Source organism: Cygnus olor, chromosome 3 (assembly GCF_009769625.2).
Source record: "Cygnus olor isolate bCygOlo1 chromosome 3, bCygOlo1.pri.v2, whole genome shotgun sequence".
Classification (NCBI taxonomy): Eukaryota; Metazoa; Chordata; class Aves; order Anseriformes; family Anatidae; genus Cygnus; species Cygnus olor.
In genome coordinates, this window is record NC_049171.1 from 22,215,478 (window position 1) to 22,232,455 (window position 16,978).

The 16,978-nt window shown below is 37.1% G+C and overlaps 1 protein-coding gene and 1 long non-coding RNA gene across 13 annotated transcripts in view; both read left to right on the top strand.

Moving 5' to 3' along the window:
• ARHGEF10 (Rho guanine nucleotide exchange factor 10) overlaps positions 1-16,978 on the top strand; it is a 120,934-nt gene that overhangs the window by 74,723 nt on the left and 29,233 nt on the right. For all 12 annotated transcript variants that reach the window (XM_040550760.1, XM_040550766.1, XM_040550768.1 and 9 more), the window contains 7 exons: positions 2,488-2,603; positions 4,306-4,433; positions 4,969-5,069; positions 6,108-6,229; positions 9,688-9,774; positions 11,076-11,299; positions 11,708-11,865. In XM_040550760.1, the coding sequence (XP_040406694.1) occupies positions 2,488-2,603; positions 4,306-4,433; positions 4,969-5,069; positions 6,108-6,229; positions 9,688-9,774; positions 11,076-11,299; positions 11,708-11,865 (936 nt within the window). The remainder of the gene's footprint in view (positions 1-2,487; positions 2,604-4,305; positions 4,434-4,968; positions 5,070-6,107; positions 6,230-9,687; positions 9,775-11,075; positions 11,300-11,707; positions 11,866-16,978) is intronic.
• On the top strand, positions 11,883-16,823 carry LOC121066935. The gene is made up of 2 exons (XR_005818029.1): positions 11,883-13,945; positions 15,351-16,823. It is a non-coding gene; the product is annotated as an uncharacterized LOC121066935 (long non-coding RNA).

The following is a 16,978-nucleotide window of genomic DNA, read 5'->3' on the forward strand; positions in this document are numbered from 1 at the left end:
TTATGAGGCTGCAAAGAGTGATCCTGGCTTTTAAACTTTAAAAATAGTGTAGCTGAAATTCCCTCGAGTGAAAATATCCATCCTATACAAGTGAATTCTCTCAAACTTTCGGCTTTTCACAGCGTGGCAGTTTTAAATTTTCTCTTGGATCAGACCCACAAGTATAAATTTTGGAAATATCTGTGGTAGGTTTTTCAGTGCAGCAGTTTGGTTTGTTTGACTGTGGGATTTATAAATGACAGGTAAGTGAATGGACTGCTGCCAGAAGCTCAGCTAACTGCCAATTACTTACAATCACTCTAAATTTTGTTTTGCAGAAGCTAACTTTTTGTTACAGAAATTTGGGCTAGAATGGTTTCATTTGTGTTCTTTACAATGACAAACATGTTACCATGGCTTCCAGCCAGGTTTTACCAGACTTCTAACACTGAACAGTCCTTTTCTTTACAAGTAGCCCCATTGAAATCAACAATTTGATGTGTCTAGGAACTAGCGATTCTGGTGCTTAATAATTTATAATTACTGTAGACATTAGTTAGTAAAAGGTTTTAAGCTAGCAGAAGAGGGATATAAGGAGAAAAGAGTTTACAATTTTCAGATATTGTTTTTCTCAAGTATTTGGATTGGAGAAAGTGAAAATACAGCTTAATGAAAGTACACAGTCTGCCATTCCAGAAAAGTATTAAATTTTTGTTTTAAACAAATCATTTCTCAGCTGAAGGTAATCTTAAAAACTCTTCCTCTGAGGTCTACTTTGGAATTATTTCTTTTCGTTGCATACAATGAATGTAACAATCTTTTCTTACAGACTGATTTGTTTGTGAGGATAAGAAAGACTATATTGTGCTTTTAATTAACATTCAGAACAGCAAAGGAGGGTGGATGAAAGTTGCATCTATTCTCTGGTTGGGTAACTAGTAGTAAGTGCAGTCATTCCCCTGCTTAGTGCTCAAGGGCAATACTCCGAAATCCTTTCATTTGTTCAATTTACCAGAACATCTGAAGGCAAGGGAATAACTTGCAATTTTCTGGGCACGCATAACATCTTCAGTTTATGTTGCGCTTTCCTGCAGTGGAGAATTCATAGGTAAAGTAACCTGTAACGTTTTCCTTAGGCCTTGTAATTTTACCCTCCAAGAGCATCTTCGTGGTCTGCAGTCCTAGGAATAATATCCATGTAATCCTTGTGCAATGAGTGTTTGGCATTACTTTTAGGCAGAAGCTGTCTATAGACTGGGCATACGTAGCCAGAATTATGTTTAAATCGTGTTCTTGCCAGCGCAGGGTTGAAATCCTTCTGCTCAGGGTAGTTTGCTGCCCATAGACTAGCTTCCAAAATTGTGGCTTGGTAAAGGAGCCATAGTTCAGATAACACACTGCATGAGCTAAATAATCTGCAGGGGGTTCCTGGGAAAAGTAATCCAGCCTGATTCCTGTCATTCAGCCAGCGGGAAACATGCTGCCTCTGTATGAGTCAGGGTGTGAGGTTTTGGGGGAGAGGGAGAGTGTTGTTTCTGCAAGAGCTGTGTAGCCATCCTTCTAGCACGTCTGGGAGTCAAGGTGCTAGCAGGGCTTTGAAAACATTGTGCATAGAAATAGGCAGTTCATTCTACTAGTCAGAATATTTTTCCGAGTCAGTGTTACTCTGTGAACGTGCATACTTTTTGATGGCTAGGGCAAAATATTGCTGCTGCTAAGACTTGGTGCTGTTTTCACATCAGCTCCTTTCTCACTTTAGCATGATTGCAGTAACATTTCAAGTGGTTCAGTGAAATTGCAGATTCATGCTAGAGTTGGGATGTGGGCATATGATCCTGCATTCTCTTGCTCTCAAGATAATACAAGCTTTGAGTTTTAAACCATCATAGTGAAGGCTACAAATAATTTTTTTGCTTCATCACATGATGAAAAGCAATGTTCTTGAAGGATGTTCAAACTAATGTGTGACAGCAAATTTGGTGGTCGGTGCTAAGCAAAATTTCAGTATTACCTAGAGGTTTGGGAGCCAGTGGAGCTTTGATATTTGTCACAATTCTCATGCATGCTTTAAAGCTACAGATGATGCTCTTCTTCCTAATAGATGAGCAAACTGAAAAAGACAACTAATGAACAATCAGCTGAACTGAAAGGAAATGGCTGTGGTAACGCCTGTGTATATGCGAAGCTAGCATACAATAACATATACTACTACCTGTAATTTCCAATGATGCATTTTACAATTATCTGTCATTAAGAATACTGGAAGCACCTGGAGCAACAAAATGAAATGGCTACGATAACTAAAACAACGAAGAACCTACCTGCACATTGATGCATTAGTTGTTTTTACGATCTAGGGAGAGCAAAGCCTATTTAGATAAGCCTAATTTTCTTAGTGTTAAGAAACAATGATATATGTAAATAGTATTATCTTTGCCATGCTTTTATCCTTTAACTGTGAATTACCTCTTTTTATTATATATAACCTTCTGTTCTTATTCATTTTAGACAAGCTGTATATGGGACCAGGGCAACTATACCATGATCTGCAGAACCTTTTGCATGACTTGAATGTAGTTGGTCAAATAAGTCAATTAATAAGCAGCCTTAAAGGAAACTATCAGGTAACAAACAAAGCTGGCTTTATTTTCCAAATAAGTTCCTGTTGTAAAGTAGCATAATTGTTTTTCCCTAGGGTCTGTGCAAGACCTTATGTAATTCTCTCTGTAAAGAAATCATGTTTAGCTCCAGTAATTCATTTGCTTTTAAATGTTTAGCGTTATAAGTAGATTACAACTGTCTTTCTAATATTGATTTACTTTATTGTTTTTAAGTGTAGGTGGATACTACAATTGTCTGCATTTCCTCAGTAGCTGATAAGCTTATATGGAAACAGAATTAGGTTTTGATCTTAATAAATTGGATTCTTACAGTTAGACAGTGTAGTAGGAGGGTGGTTTTTTGGAGAAAGCTCTTGATGCTCATACAAGCTTATAATCCTAGCTTTCAGGGTGGAATTGTGTTTTTAAAACTGAGTGCAAATCACAAAAATATTAATGGATTTTCAGAGGAATTTTGAAAGCAATTTGCTTTGATTTTTGTTCACATCCCTTTCATTTAGCTTTTATTCTGGCAAGCAGATACAGCACGTTAACACTGAATTTCAGAATGTGTTCTTCATTCTCCACATTCTTAAGACTTAATAAATAAAAATCGCTTTCTTCTTTGCCCTCTGTTTTATATGTTTTATGTATGCTTAAACACATTTTAAAACTCCTACCTGCCACCGTAGGCTGTAAATAAATGTATGTGAGTATGTATATGAAAATTGAGTTTCTTGGGGTATCTTACCTTCAGAATCAAGGGCATTAAATAAAACACAGAACTTTGTGAAAATGTGTACTGTGAAGGAAGTTTTTGGAAGCAGTACATTTGGACAAAATTTCACCAGGATTTGGAGGTGAATTTTAGCTGCATTATTGGAAGTATATATATCACAGATACTATGGGAATTTCACCTGCTAAAATATACAAAACCTCTCCACCTATGCTGCTAGTCAGAGCCAACCACCTTCTAAAAACTAAAAATGGGATCAATGTTTCCAGGTTGAAACATGTAAAATAATTAGGACAGTTTAGATGAGGTCAGCTTCTTTATTTTTAAAAGATACTTGAATTTTCATAAAATTCTGACTATTGGCATTTCATGTGCTCTTGTGTATAAATAGCTTGTTACTATTGATGCTTTCAGTGTCACTCAGATCTGCTTGCCCTCTGTGACTGAACACTGAGGTTGCAGAGGGTGGTTGTTTCAGCATCCTACCCAAGCAGATTGCAACTACACAGAGAGCTTTCATGATGGCTGTGTAAAAATACTTTTGCTTCAAAGATTTGAACAAAAACACATTGGAAGTATGATTTATAGAGGTTTTCTTGAGAACAGAAGTTTCTTTAGAAACATTTGAAAATTTGTGGGTTCTTTGTAACTATTCATTGAAATGAAGTAAAAGGGTTGCGCGTGCAATAGATGTAAATTCACATTTCTTAATCTGACAAATGCTTGGGAACATAATTTATGTATCATCAAACTCTGAACAGTGTGAGAGTAAATCATCAGTTAAAATGTTAACCTTTTTACAGATATTTTTGAGATACTTTTACAGATATTTTTGAAATGTGTTTACAAATCTGGCTAAATTATCCATGATTAAAATGAGACCCAGGTGCCAAGAACTGTTTACTGATATGTGGAGATTACCTCAGTTAGCTTATTGGAAATAGGTCAGTAAGTGGCTGTTGAACCTTACCATTTTTTTGTTCTTTCAGAACTTAAACCAATCAGTAGCCCATGACTGGACGTCAGGTTTACAAAAACTGATCTTGAAAAAAGAAGATGAAATCAGAGCAGCGGATCGCTGTAGAATTCAGCTGCAGCTTCCAGGAAAACAGGACAAGTCAGTAGTAACCTTATTTGCAAAACTTTCTAAGTGGGTAGAGATGTACCAGGGAGGTTATGGGAGTCTTTAGGTCTTCCTGTTCCTCTCTCTGTATGGTTAGCCTCTCACTTCTGCTGTCATACCACAGTGTTGGCAATTTGCATGTTGCAGGACAGCACTGTATTTTTTCTCTTGTTCCTCAACATTATGCTCTTGATGCAAGATGAAACTTAGGAGTTATGGCAATGACAGTTAACAGGGAATAGACCCTGTTATTTCGATTCACCAAGGAGGATTGTTCTTTTCATACCATTTCATGTGAAGGGTGGGAACAGGGGCATATGGCATATCATAGCCTGCATAGCCTCTGTTTCTATCAGGGCTGTGTCTTTGTCTAAGTATTAGAAAATAATGGAATTTCTTCTTGCTCAACATTTCTAGCCTTGACTGTATCTCATAGTGCATTTAGAATGGCCTGTTTTTGTGTGTTTTTTTTTTGTTAGTTTGTTTTTAATTTTTTATTATTCATTTATTTTATTTATTTGTCTTGCAGGTCTGGGCGGCCTACTTTCTTTACAGCTGTATTCAATACATTTACCCCTGCCATCAAACAATCATGGATCAACAATTTACAAATGGCTAAACTAGCCCTTGGTAATTCTTAGTTACTTACATTTCCTGAGAAGATAGTTCTCAATGTACAGTGCAATTTTTTTCTTAGATTTTTTGGGGCAAAATTCTATCTGCAGATGTTAAAATTTTAATAAAGTAGATAGTAGAGATTTTGTATCATTACAGATTAATCATGATCTAGGCATCAGGGATCCACTAGGACACATTAGGATCTGGATGTCATTGTCAAAGAATATAATTTCTACAGTACTTTAATGAAATCTATGATAATCATTTTTAATTGGTATATCTAAATCAAAACAAAACATACTACAAGACAGTTGATAAATTTACTTCATTGTAAACTTTTTTTCAGATCTTACAAACTTTTCAACCATATGCCTTTCAGTTCAAAATCCTGTGTTTTAGCTCAAAAATTATTTTAGCTAGGAAATGGCAGTAAAGCTGTTGGGTTCGTGTTCAGCATTATGAGCGTGAAATAAACATTTATGCAATTTTAATAAAACATTTCTCTAGTTGGATACATGAAGCAAGTTTTCATTTTGAGGCCAGGGTCAGTTTTTTAGTATAAACTTTTACTCTTCACTAAAGAAATTATTACTAACAAGTGTGATCTAAGTGGGAGCAATAAAGAATGTGCTGTCCTGTGTGGTTAATAGTTTCCTGTGTTTCCACAGGGCGCTTAAGTTTCAATAGTTACCTGGGATGTTGAATGCCTAAGTTGAGAAACGTCGAGGATATGCAAAATAGAAAGCAACTTTTGCCAGCATTTCCTCAAAATATGGTACTTTCATGATGTTTCACTGAGGGCAGACAAAATAATAAAAACAGGAAGGGAAAGTGGACACCTCCATAATTGCAGAATGTGGATCCTTGTAATTATGATGAATATTAGATGGTAGTAATGTAACTTTATACCAACAAAAGTATATGTGTCATGAGAAGAGTCTGGTCATTATTAACCAATTCTGGAATTATTTTCTAGTTCTGTAGAGAGGTGTAAGCGATTATTCAGTAAAAGTATTGTGGGATTTTTGTTGTTTTTTCTTTCCATTACAGCGGAGGATAACCTGCTAGGTTGGTTCTGTGTAGAAGATGATGGGAATCAAATCAAAAAGGAGAAACATCCTCTCCTTGTTAGACACATGCCAGTGATGATGGCCAAGCAACAGGAATTTAAGGTGAACAGAACTGATATGCAAAATTACAATTGCCTTTCTTCAGTGATATTTCTTCTAAGGAATACTATATTGTAAATATATATATTAGTTCCCTTAATTTACAAAGTTATTCTTGGATGTAAGACCAATAGCAATATAAGGTCCAAGAGGGTCACAGGAACGAACAATACCTGCAGTATTCGAGACTTCAGAGAACATAGTATTTAGTTTTATATGATATGAAATTTATTTTCAGGTGTAAGCTCATCACTCAATGAAAGCAAAATTGGTAGGAGTTTTGAACTTTTGAGGTTTCCAAATGTTTATTTGAAGCTCCAAAGTAAACCTCAGCTTACAATCAGGGCAGCAAACTGGTCTCCATGTTAGCTGTCCTGTACTGGTGTAACTATGCTGACTCCTGCTCAAATTTCTAATTTGAATTAATGCACAGTGTGTAAATTTTAAAATATTTTTTTAAAATTATGTGTTATGGGGTCTTATATAAAATGTAGTCCTGTTCTGAAAGGTGATGCAGAAATTGTCTTGATGGCACATTTTCTAAAGTAATCTGTTTGAAGTCATATTGACCGCTGACTTTAATGATGAAAATAAATACAACATGTCAAAGCTAGTAGATGAAAGGGTGCTGGATACTCTTTTTTTCCTGTGCATCAGCAGGATTTCTATTGAGTATCAGTTAATTAGGCTTGTACAAAAACACCGATGGAGATAAAATTATGTATGTGTGGCCAGAATGACAGTGTTAACGTTATAACATGAGTACTGCTTGAAGCCTGAATAAGTCTGTAGATTCTTGTTGCTTGGACAGTCTAAACAGGAAAGAAGTTTATCTGACAGCTTCACTTCGAGCATGAGTATGCAGGGCTGGATGTTAAGGGGCAAATTGCTACCTGGACATGCATTCAAAATGTATATAGCAATTCTAAATGCAGTCATGCCTATTATCCTGTTTTATCAGAGCAGAGCTGCAGTTTACAGCAACCAGTCTGCTGAAAGTATCCAGTCTCCTGTACAGCTGTAGTCATTCATATCTCAATAAAACCTAAGATTTATCTGTATTGAATACTTTCTAATGTCACCATAGGTAAATAACCAAAAGGATTAATTTTTTTTAAGGAAATGTAAAACACTTACGTTTCCTTACTGCTAGGCATTTACAAGTTCTGTAGGTCCATGCCAACTATCTTGAAGGCCCAGGTTCAACCCCTGTAATCAAGTTACAAGAGGATCTGTTTGTTTTGGAAGGAAGGGAAGGTTAGGTGCCCATACAGCTGTGTAATGGTCTTTGTTATGGTCACCTCAGCAGAAGACAGCGCATGGCAGAGTTTGCCTGAGCTTCAGGTCAGCTCTACCAGTTTTACAGCTCCTAAAGAGAACATACAAGCCCAGCTGTTAATATTGATGCTCTTAAGGCCTTGATATTACTGGATGAAATCATCTTACTTACGCTTCAGCTGCAGTTTGGATGTAGGCCTACAGGTGGGGTAGGAAGAGTCCTTTGCTTGGCTGACCCTGCTCTTAGCATGCCCAGGCTGTAGTACAGGGAGTCTGCAACTTCCATCAGAGCAAATTTACACCCCACACCGTCATTCTCTAAAGGGCTTCAGTCAAGATGGAGAGCTAAATTACCAGGATTTGACTGAAAAACATCATCAGTTTTGAGTAAGACACAAAGTGACATAGAGAGGTAACAAACAGCCCAAGAAATACCCAAGCAGCAGACTTTTTCTTTCTTTAGTGATGTAATTAGCTGTCACAGTTACAGAAAATCAAATCACCATTGTGAGTAGATAGTTTCAGCGTTTTTTAAATGAGACATGCTAAGACTGGCATAGATACTTCTTTTTTTCTTTTTCTGATCTTTCTGTCTTATCCATGTAGTATATTGCTTTGGTGAATACATACCATTATTTTTACTACTGCTAGTCACTTGGTGATGCCTGCTGACTTCATGGAGAATTGTGAAATTCTTTGCACTTTTGAAAATTAAATAAAGTGGGAATTTAGTACTCTAACTTATGTGCGCTCTTGTTTCCTTATTTTTTTTTCTAAATTATTCATTGTACTGAGATGATGTTGCAAGGTTCTGTTGAAGTGTATAAGTTAATACTAACCAAGTAGTCTGCAGAACCATGAGCAATATAATCATAGTGTCATTGGTGTCTGAGACAATAACGTTAGCGTGAATTGTAGAGGATCTTGTCTAGAAACATAATATCACACCTCATCAGGAACCTTTTACTCTGTATGCTATTATGAATTGCTTGAATATATTTTAAAGTGTTTACATAAACTTTGTGCAGCTCTTCCATGGATATTAGGGAAATCAGGGAGAGTAGAAATCCATGACTGCTCATAAAAATGCCTTTTTCAGAGGCTGTGTATTGGTGCTTGAATGATTTTCTGAGATGGGACAGACTTGCATAGAGTCTGGTGTAGCTTTCATTTTTTTTTAATTTTCTTTTTAAATGGCCTGAATGATAAAATCATGAGTGTGGTTATTACTTTACTGACATTGATATGATGACATGCAGTTGGGAGTGAGTGAGAGTATTTTGGAGCATAGCATTATCATTCAAAATGAGTAGAACACCTGGAGAAATAATCTGAAAAAACAGAAATAATGAGGATGATAGCTACTAGGACAGGCACGTGTTAGGTATGCTCAGGCAGAAATAAGCAGCTTCACAAGTTGATATTGAGGAAGTGGTTGAGTAGAAAGTCTGTAAAAGTAATTTTTAATAAACCCAACAATGCAAAAATTGGTTAAGAATGTAATATTGTTACAAAGAGCAAATAACCAATGGGTTCACACAGTTCATAAAAGGTAATCATTATGTAGTGTTACTAACGGTTCATTTAGAACAGTGTGTTCAGTTCTAGAAAGTTTTGCACTTTCAAATATTCAGAGCTGATAGGGAGATGCCAGTTCTAAAACAGGAATCATAATCAAGAATTTTATAAACTAATTAAAAAATGAAAACAAGATTTTTATAAATAATTGAATGATTTAAGCAGAAATGTTCATTTAGCATAAAGAAGAAGAAACTCAGGGAGGTTCATAACATATAGCAGCCTTATTTATAAAAGAACACTGCTGAGGTGAAGGAAATATGTAGTGGCTAACATGGGAAGTAAAGGCTAGCAATTACATAAAGGGTGTTTTTGGGTTGGGTGTTTGAAAAAACAACAAAAGTCATGAGGCATTTGAGCACATCAGGTATACAATTTGTAGTCTTAATCTTTAATATCTGTAAAAGTAGATAAAGAATGTGCTAGGATTGATGCACATGCAGTTGACCCTGCACACTGAAAGCTGGTTGAGCTAGACTGACTTCTTGCCTTCTCTTCTGTCATTGTGATATCCTTAAATGCTTTAGTTAATTACAGACTAAATTAACTAGAATCAAGCGTATCTTTTTTTAATGTGTTAACTGTTCTTTTTTCTTTGTTTGAAGATTGAATGTGCTGCTTATAATCCTGAACCGTACCTCTCTGGAGAAACTGAGTCAGATTCCTGTTCTATGGAACACGGTTTTCTTTGGGTAAGCTTAGCCTTACAAAGGGGTTTGTCTCCTCTTTCTTGAATTGTTTATTGTGACTCTTAATAGCATATGGATCTGAAATTATTGTTACCATCATGTTATGATGGAATTCTGTAAAGGATAAATCGTAATTTTGTCCACATGATCTCACTGTACTCTGCAGGGTTTCATTTATGTGTATGTGATTTGTTAGTGTGGCACAGAATGAATTCCAAAGCGCTGAGCACAGTTAGACATGAGTTATGTGCTAATTTCTAATGAGGGCTACTTAAACCCATATGAGCTCACACTGTCCTTTTGTCTGTTGCCATATTTTAAAAATGTTTTAGCCATAAATAATCTGTTTAAGTTTGTACATAGGAAATAGTTTTATTCTGACTTATTGCAACCCCAAATATGCTGATATTCCAGCAGACAAAGTGACATAGCCAAAACTTTTTTTTTTAATGATTTCAGTAGATTTTCTTCTTACTTCAATACTAAAATTTTAAGGGGCAATATTCTGGAACCTTTCAGAGTTAAAAGTTTTTGTTGGCGGTCATTTTCAGGATGACTTGTGTAATTTCTTTTTGTCTTTGGTCTTTGTAAACAGTCATCACAAATACCTGCCAATAAAGCCTTTCTACTAGTGCATAATGTTCTTTCTTCCTGTTTGCCATGTTTTTTTCACTTCATATAAACATAAAAACATTTCATATAAACATAAAAAGTATGTTATAAATTAAACATACTATGTAAATGTGTATTGCTGCCCAGGCAGATAATTTATTTTTCCACGCTTCCTAGATCCCTAAAATATACCAATTTGTGGATATATTGATATTTAGAAGTTTAAGAGCCTGTATCAGCAAGCTTACAAAAGGGATGATATTAATAATCCCCCTTTCTGTTGCAGTAGAGCATTTATTTGTAGACCTGTTACTGTACAAAGGACAAGCCTCAGCTATATTATTGACGTCAAGTGTATTTGAGATAACTAAGGAACACTGGTTATTAAAATAATATATTGCACAGGTACTTTCTGTAATTGCATTGCTTTCAGTATGTACATATGCATATGAGTTAAACATCTCATATCATAATACTTGTCTTCAAAGAAAAAAGTGTTTTTGTAAGTATATGAGGGAATTCCGTGTTCTTATGTGATCTTTAAAAACATATTATGTTTGTGCTGAAATGTTTTCTTGTTCAACTAGAGATGCACTCTTTAACTTTCCAGTATTCCTTCTTGTTAATGGTGGTCTTGCTGGAGACAGTTATCAGACTTTGTCTTATTTTATTTTTTTTCTCCCCTGATTCAGATTGGCAGTTGTACTAATCAGATGGGCCAGATTGCAATAGTCTCATTTCAGAGCTCTGGCCCTAAGGTTATTGAGTGCTTCAATGTGGAATCACGGATTCTTTGCATGGTCTACATACCAGAGGAAGAGAAACTAAAAGAACGCAATACGTCTCTAGATTCTGAAAATGTTCCTGCAAAAGCTTCTAATGTGCCTACTATTTGCCTTGGCATGGAAGAAGGAAGGTGATTCTCATTTTTAGTATACTATATATGATTAGCTTTACTACTCTGTAGCAAAAATGTGTGAGATACTTTCTAGAACGTTTTCTTTTTAAAAATGTATTCATGAATACCCAATGACCTGAACTTATCATTTCCACCTAAATCAAGACAAAATACACTCCACATGATTTTGAAATATACTTTGTACTATATAAAATGAAAATAATACCTATATTTGATGAAAGAGGCTTAATTCATTGTACATCATGTCTGAACAATATAAATATTTTTGTAATGTTGCAACCTAATTTTTAGGTATTGTAAATTTTTCCCCTAGCATTTTGTTATATACTCTTTGGTGCCTATCATATTAAGAACTAAATAAAATACAATTTTGCAGTTTTATTTTTTTCTTGTTTCTCTTTGTAGCATTTCTGTTTACAAAAGTTGCCAAGGTTCAAAGAAAATTCGACTTCAACACTTCTTCACTCCTGAAAAATCAACTGTTATGAGTTTAACATATATGTCGCAATACTTGTTTGCTGGCTTGGTAAATGGAAACATTGCAATCTACACAAAAGCAGAAGGTAATGTAGTGATATGATTTGATAACATCCTGAGGAACTTGCATGTCAGTATATTTTGGCACAAGCAGTTTTCCACTACTATATTGTTTCTCTCTGTAGAACTGCTGAAGTAAGGTTACTGCAGTTACAGGGGAAAAATACTTATGAAAAAATATTTCACACTTTCATTTCTTATTTTGAAGAATACTACATAATTTGATACTGTTCTTTTTATTTGGTACTATAAAATACATATGAAAACTGATCAGTGCTCCAGCTTAAAACCATAGGTATTCAGTGTCATGTACTCACTATATTTGATAACACTGTTTGCTGTATTTTACATAGCACTATGCTAATTCCACTCTACTTCTCAATATCTGTGTACATGTAAGACGATTTCCTAATGGTAGAGATTTCTTTATATCTCATTTGAAATGATGAGTCAGTTTTTATTTTTCAGATGGAAGCGTTTCCTGTTTGTTGCGTTTCATCTATTTCCCAGTAGGACTCATTTTTCATCGCCATTATGGCCATTTGTGCTCTGTCTAGCTAAATATTTGTCCAAAATAATCTGAGTAAAGGAGAATCCCAGGTACCACTTCTGAACTAGAACTGGCTTCTTCAGAGCTGGCTTGGGTGCAAGTCTGTGCACTTTGAGGATTTCTCATGAACTTTCCTGCAGTACTGCATACACGTACGGTTAGTTCAGCTCAAAAGCAGTGGGGAGCAGTGACACCTGAGTTTTTAAACAGCTCTGAGATATTAGCACAGACACACCTAACCTTGCAAAGTGCAGAGCTGGCACTACTACCTAATATACCTTGTTAACTTGAGGTGCATAAGTGTTGATGCTGTGCTTCTCTAATAAGACAGGTGCTGTGAACAGTACAGCTGCGTTTGTGTGGCACTACACCTCAACTACTGAATCCTGCCAGCCTCTAACTGGAGAGCCAACTTCAGTATCTTAAATCTGTGGAACAAATGATATGCCACCTGTATTGTCCAGTGTTAGATAATACGAAGAGTTTGGGAAATACCTTTTCCAGCAACAAAGAATCTCAAAGAAGTGTTGAGAAAGAGATTTTCTTTCACCAACTGCCATCTTCAACTCAGTGGATTTCCTCATTCCTTCTTGAGCTGTCTTCTCTTATCTGAAGCCAGACGTTACATTTCAGAGCCTTTAGTTTTTTTTTCCCCACTGAATAGCAAATTTCTCCTTGTTTCGGAGGCAGAGGATCCTTGATCCTCGTCTCGCAACATCATTTTTTGATGTTTCAGTTTCTGTATGTGCCTGTGTGGGGTAGAAATTGCAACTGCCATCTTCTCTGAAAGGGATGGGTGTGCTGCAATTGCTGTCGCTCAACTTCTTCTGAAAAAGACCATTGAAAAACAAGAGTGGCATCTTTAGCAGTATAAGTAAGAAAGGATGCATGGGTTGCATATCTACAGAGCGAGATAAAAATGGGGCAGAGCTGTTAATCAGACAGAATTATGAGCTGGAGGATTGACCAGGATCATAGTGACCCCATCGTCTAAGACACTGGTTTTATGCAGCTGAGTGTTCAAGGAGCTTGTCACATTCTGTTTCAGGATAGCTGAAGCTCAGATGCAAAATGTGCATTCATTTTAAAAAAAATTTTCCTGACTCATCCTGTAGTGCCTTCCTTTGCAGTTTGGTCTATGTTTGTTATTTCAGTTCTCCGTGCCTCATGAAAGTAGTGCAAATCAGCTGCCCCCACATTAGCATTCGGATTCCTTATAGCTCTCTGCTGCTGTCATGTGATCCTTCAGCCCTGAAGGGGTGTTTTTATGAGCACTGACCTATTTTACCAAACAAAGGAATCTGAGCAGTGAAATAGAAGGGACAGAGAATGCAGCCTAATAAGAGCTTTGTGTAATTTGTCAGTGTCACCCCTCTTCTACAGAGGGGGTTACCTTCCAACCATATAGGAACCAACTTTTTTTTTTTTTGGTCTGGCAGCATAAAGGAGATTAAGGCAAAAATTAAAAGTGAAAGTGAAATATAACCGACTGCATTATAAGACATCCTGATTTGAAGCCTGTGTTCAGATAAAGACAAATGTTTGGGGATGCACAGGTAAGATAGTTGTACAGCCTATCGTGGTACTTCATGAATAAAAGGGAGTAAGTAATCTTCCGGGGTGAAAAATCCATCTGCCTGTTTCTATTAGAATTATGATCCTTGTTTCTTCCGTTATAGGTAGTGTTTTGTGGATCAGTTCAGTCACTGAAGCTCAATGCCTGCACATATGTAGTCAGAGATCTGTGACTTCTGTCATTTGGTATTCATTACCCAAAGAAGTCTAATTGCTCCTGTTGTTTTCAGATGGCTTAATACCTAAAAGCATCCAGCTTGTTTAGAAATAGCAAGTACTCTATTCCGACTTTCTTCTCAAGAGAACTTTGTCCAGGTGACAGCATCTGCAATGCTCTCTGGCTACAGAGAAGTCTTCTCATGGAGAAATTTAAAATGGGAACTAAAAAGCACGTATAGTGAACTGAAGAACACATGGCATGGTAATGGGAGAGTTGGAGGTTCACAGTGTAACTTCCTCCTTCATGGAGGGCGCTCATGTTTACTCAGACGCCTCTGTGTTGGTGGGTTTTCGCTCATGGGTTAAAAAGTATTTGAACCTGAATGTATTTGAAAATAAATTAAAAGCAGCGAGGCAGTAATATCTTAAAATCTACTCAGTTCCAAAATGTAAGCTAGCATGGTGGTCTGTGAAAATGTCACAGAAGGTCTAGGAGGCAGGTGAACTAGTGTATTAATCCTAGAAATAGGAGTCTTAATAATTATCTCTAGGCATGCTTAATTTTTTTTTGTGGGTGAGAAAGCTAGTTTGAGAAACCATAAAACAGCTAGTGCATTAAATGTTTATATGGGAATGGTAGTGATGTGGATTGTAGTGTTTATCTGACACTTCGCATATTGAGAACTTGTTTACAGTGCTAGGAAGTTTGCACAGTTATCGTTCTGAAATATTGTGTATTCAGTGTTTGCCTCAGGCCAAATTATTAGGAATATTTCCAGGCAAAACACTTTTAGATGAGGTTAAGGAAAAAGTACATTGCATTGTCTGTGTAAGAAATGTAACAAAAACCTCCTTGTGCTGATTGCAGACAGACCAGCAGATGTGTTTTCTGAGTGACGTAATAGCAAAAAAAGGTCAGCATATGTTTGACTTCCATTCAAAAAGTATCTTAGGAAAAGGAAATCACAATCTTTATAAAATGTAGGTGTATTGTCCCTGGTGTACTGTAGTCAGTTCCAGGTACTTCCTTTCTTCAGGACACTGATGCACATTTCCTTCCCATGAAGACTTATGAAGAGTATGGATAGAAACAGGAAAAAGGAATAAAATCTCAGTATTATTGTGGCAAAGACTAGAACAATTAGTATGTTAGTGATTTCAGAAAGAGTTTGGTTCAGATGAGAGAACGGATACACTAAAAAGACTTACTTGCTGCTTTGATTACAGTGCCTAACTTCTGAGCCTGCAATTGCAGTCTGCAGCCTCTCCCTTCCATGTGCAGTACCTGCAGCGAGCCCTTGCATGCTCAACCCGAAAATGAAGTTCACAGCACTCTGCATGCTCAGGGGTCCTTCTGCTCTGCTCAGTGCTGGTGAGGCCACACCTGGAGTACTGCGTCTGGTTCTGGGCTCCCCAGTACAAGAGACATGAACTTTCTGGAGAGAGTCCAGCAGAGGGCCATGAAGATGATGAAGGGATTGGAGCCTCTCTGCTATGAGGAGAGGCCGAGAGAGCTGGGACTCTTCAACCTGGAGAACAGAAGGTTCAGGGGGGATCTAATCAATTTACATAAATACTTGAAGGGAGGGTGCAAAGAGGATGGAGCCAGTGGTGCCCAGGATTAGGACAAGAGGCAGCGGACACAACTGAATATCTGAACATCAGGAAACACTTCTTTGCTGTGTGGGTGACGGAGCACTGGGACAGGCTGCCCAGAAAGGTTGTGGAGTCTCCTCCTTGGAGATCTTCAAAAGCCATCTGGACATGGGTCTGGGCACCCTGCTCTGGGTGGCCCTGCTTGAGCAGGGGTTGGACCAGATGCCTCCAGTGGTCCCTGCCAACCTCAATCATTCTGTGATTCTTTGAGTAATATCCAAGCAAGCCAATGAAGAATTGAAACAAGGCATTTCTTAATGTCATCTTCTTTCCAGGTGTTGCGGAGCTAGAGAAGTGCCAATCTCCGCTTGTGATTCACAGTGGAGACTTTGCATCTATAATTAGTTTTTTAAGCTGAGGATGAATCATTCCTCTTCTTTTTAAACAGGTTAGGAGAAAGAGGACATACAGTCTTTCGTATTGTATCCTAATGGCAAAGGCACTAGGCTCTCAAGTGGAGAGATCTCTGTTTTACCCAATGATGATTTAATACATGAACTGTATTAAATTGTATTTGCTCTGTTGCCCTCTCACCTTTTTTGAAAAGTGGCTCAGTTTTAACACAAAGACGACACTGGGTCTGCTGCCATTTCCATTTTGAGTGGCGCTCACCCAGGTGGCTAGAGGTCTCTCCTGGAATCCAGAAGATGCTGATTTGAATCTTCTTTTGCCATAGCAAGAACTGACCCACACATCTATAAGTGGAAGCCTCATATATTTTAATGAAAGCAGTGTTTGCCAGTGGTTTTTTTTTCAGAGCCTGTGTAGATGTATGCTGCTAGGTTCTGGCCCTGAGGTCTAAGGAATAAAGGAAAGCTCAGCTTTGAGGATTGCAATTGAATGTTAATGTGCTGTGTAAACAAAAACTGAGGCAATTCTAGCCGTGCACGGGGCAGAGTTTTACATTCTTTAGAAAGACTTCACTAGGAAAAATGTTGGCAGCTCTGAAGTTAGTCACGAGTTTGATGACTTCCCTGTCTGAAGAGGCCTCAGGACACTGATTAGTTATTTTCAGAGGATTAATATCAAGGAAAAGGAACAAAATTAAAAGGAAATATAAGAGTAGGGGGAAACAGGTTAAAAAGTTAAGGGAGAGCAGGTCATTTCATTAGCAAAGTGGATATTTTGCCAAGTTGAACAAGGTATATGTAGTTTGACAAATGAAGAAAGGGGGAATGTGGAATGTAAAGGGTTGATAT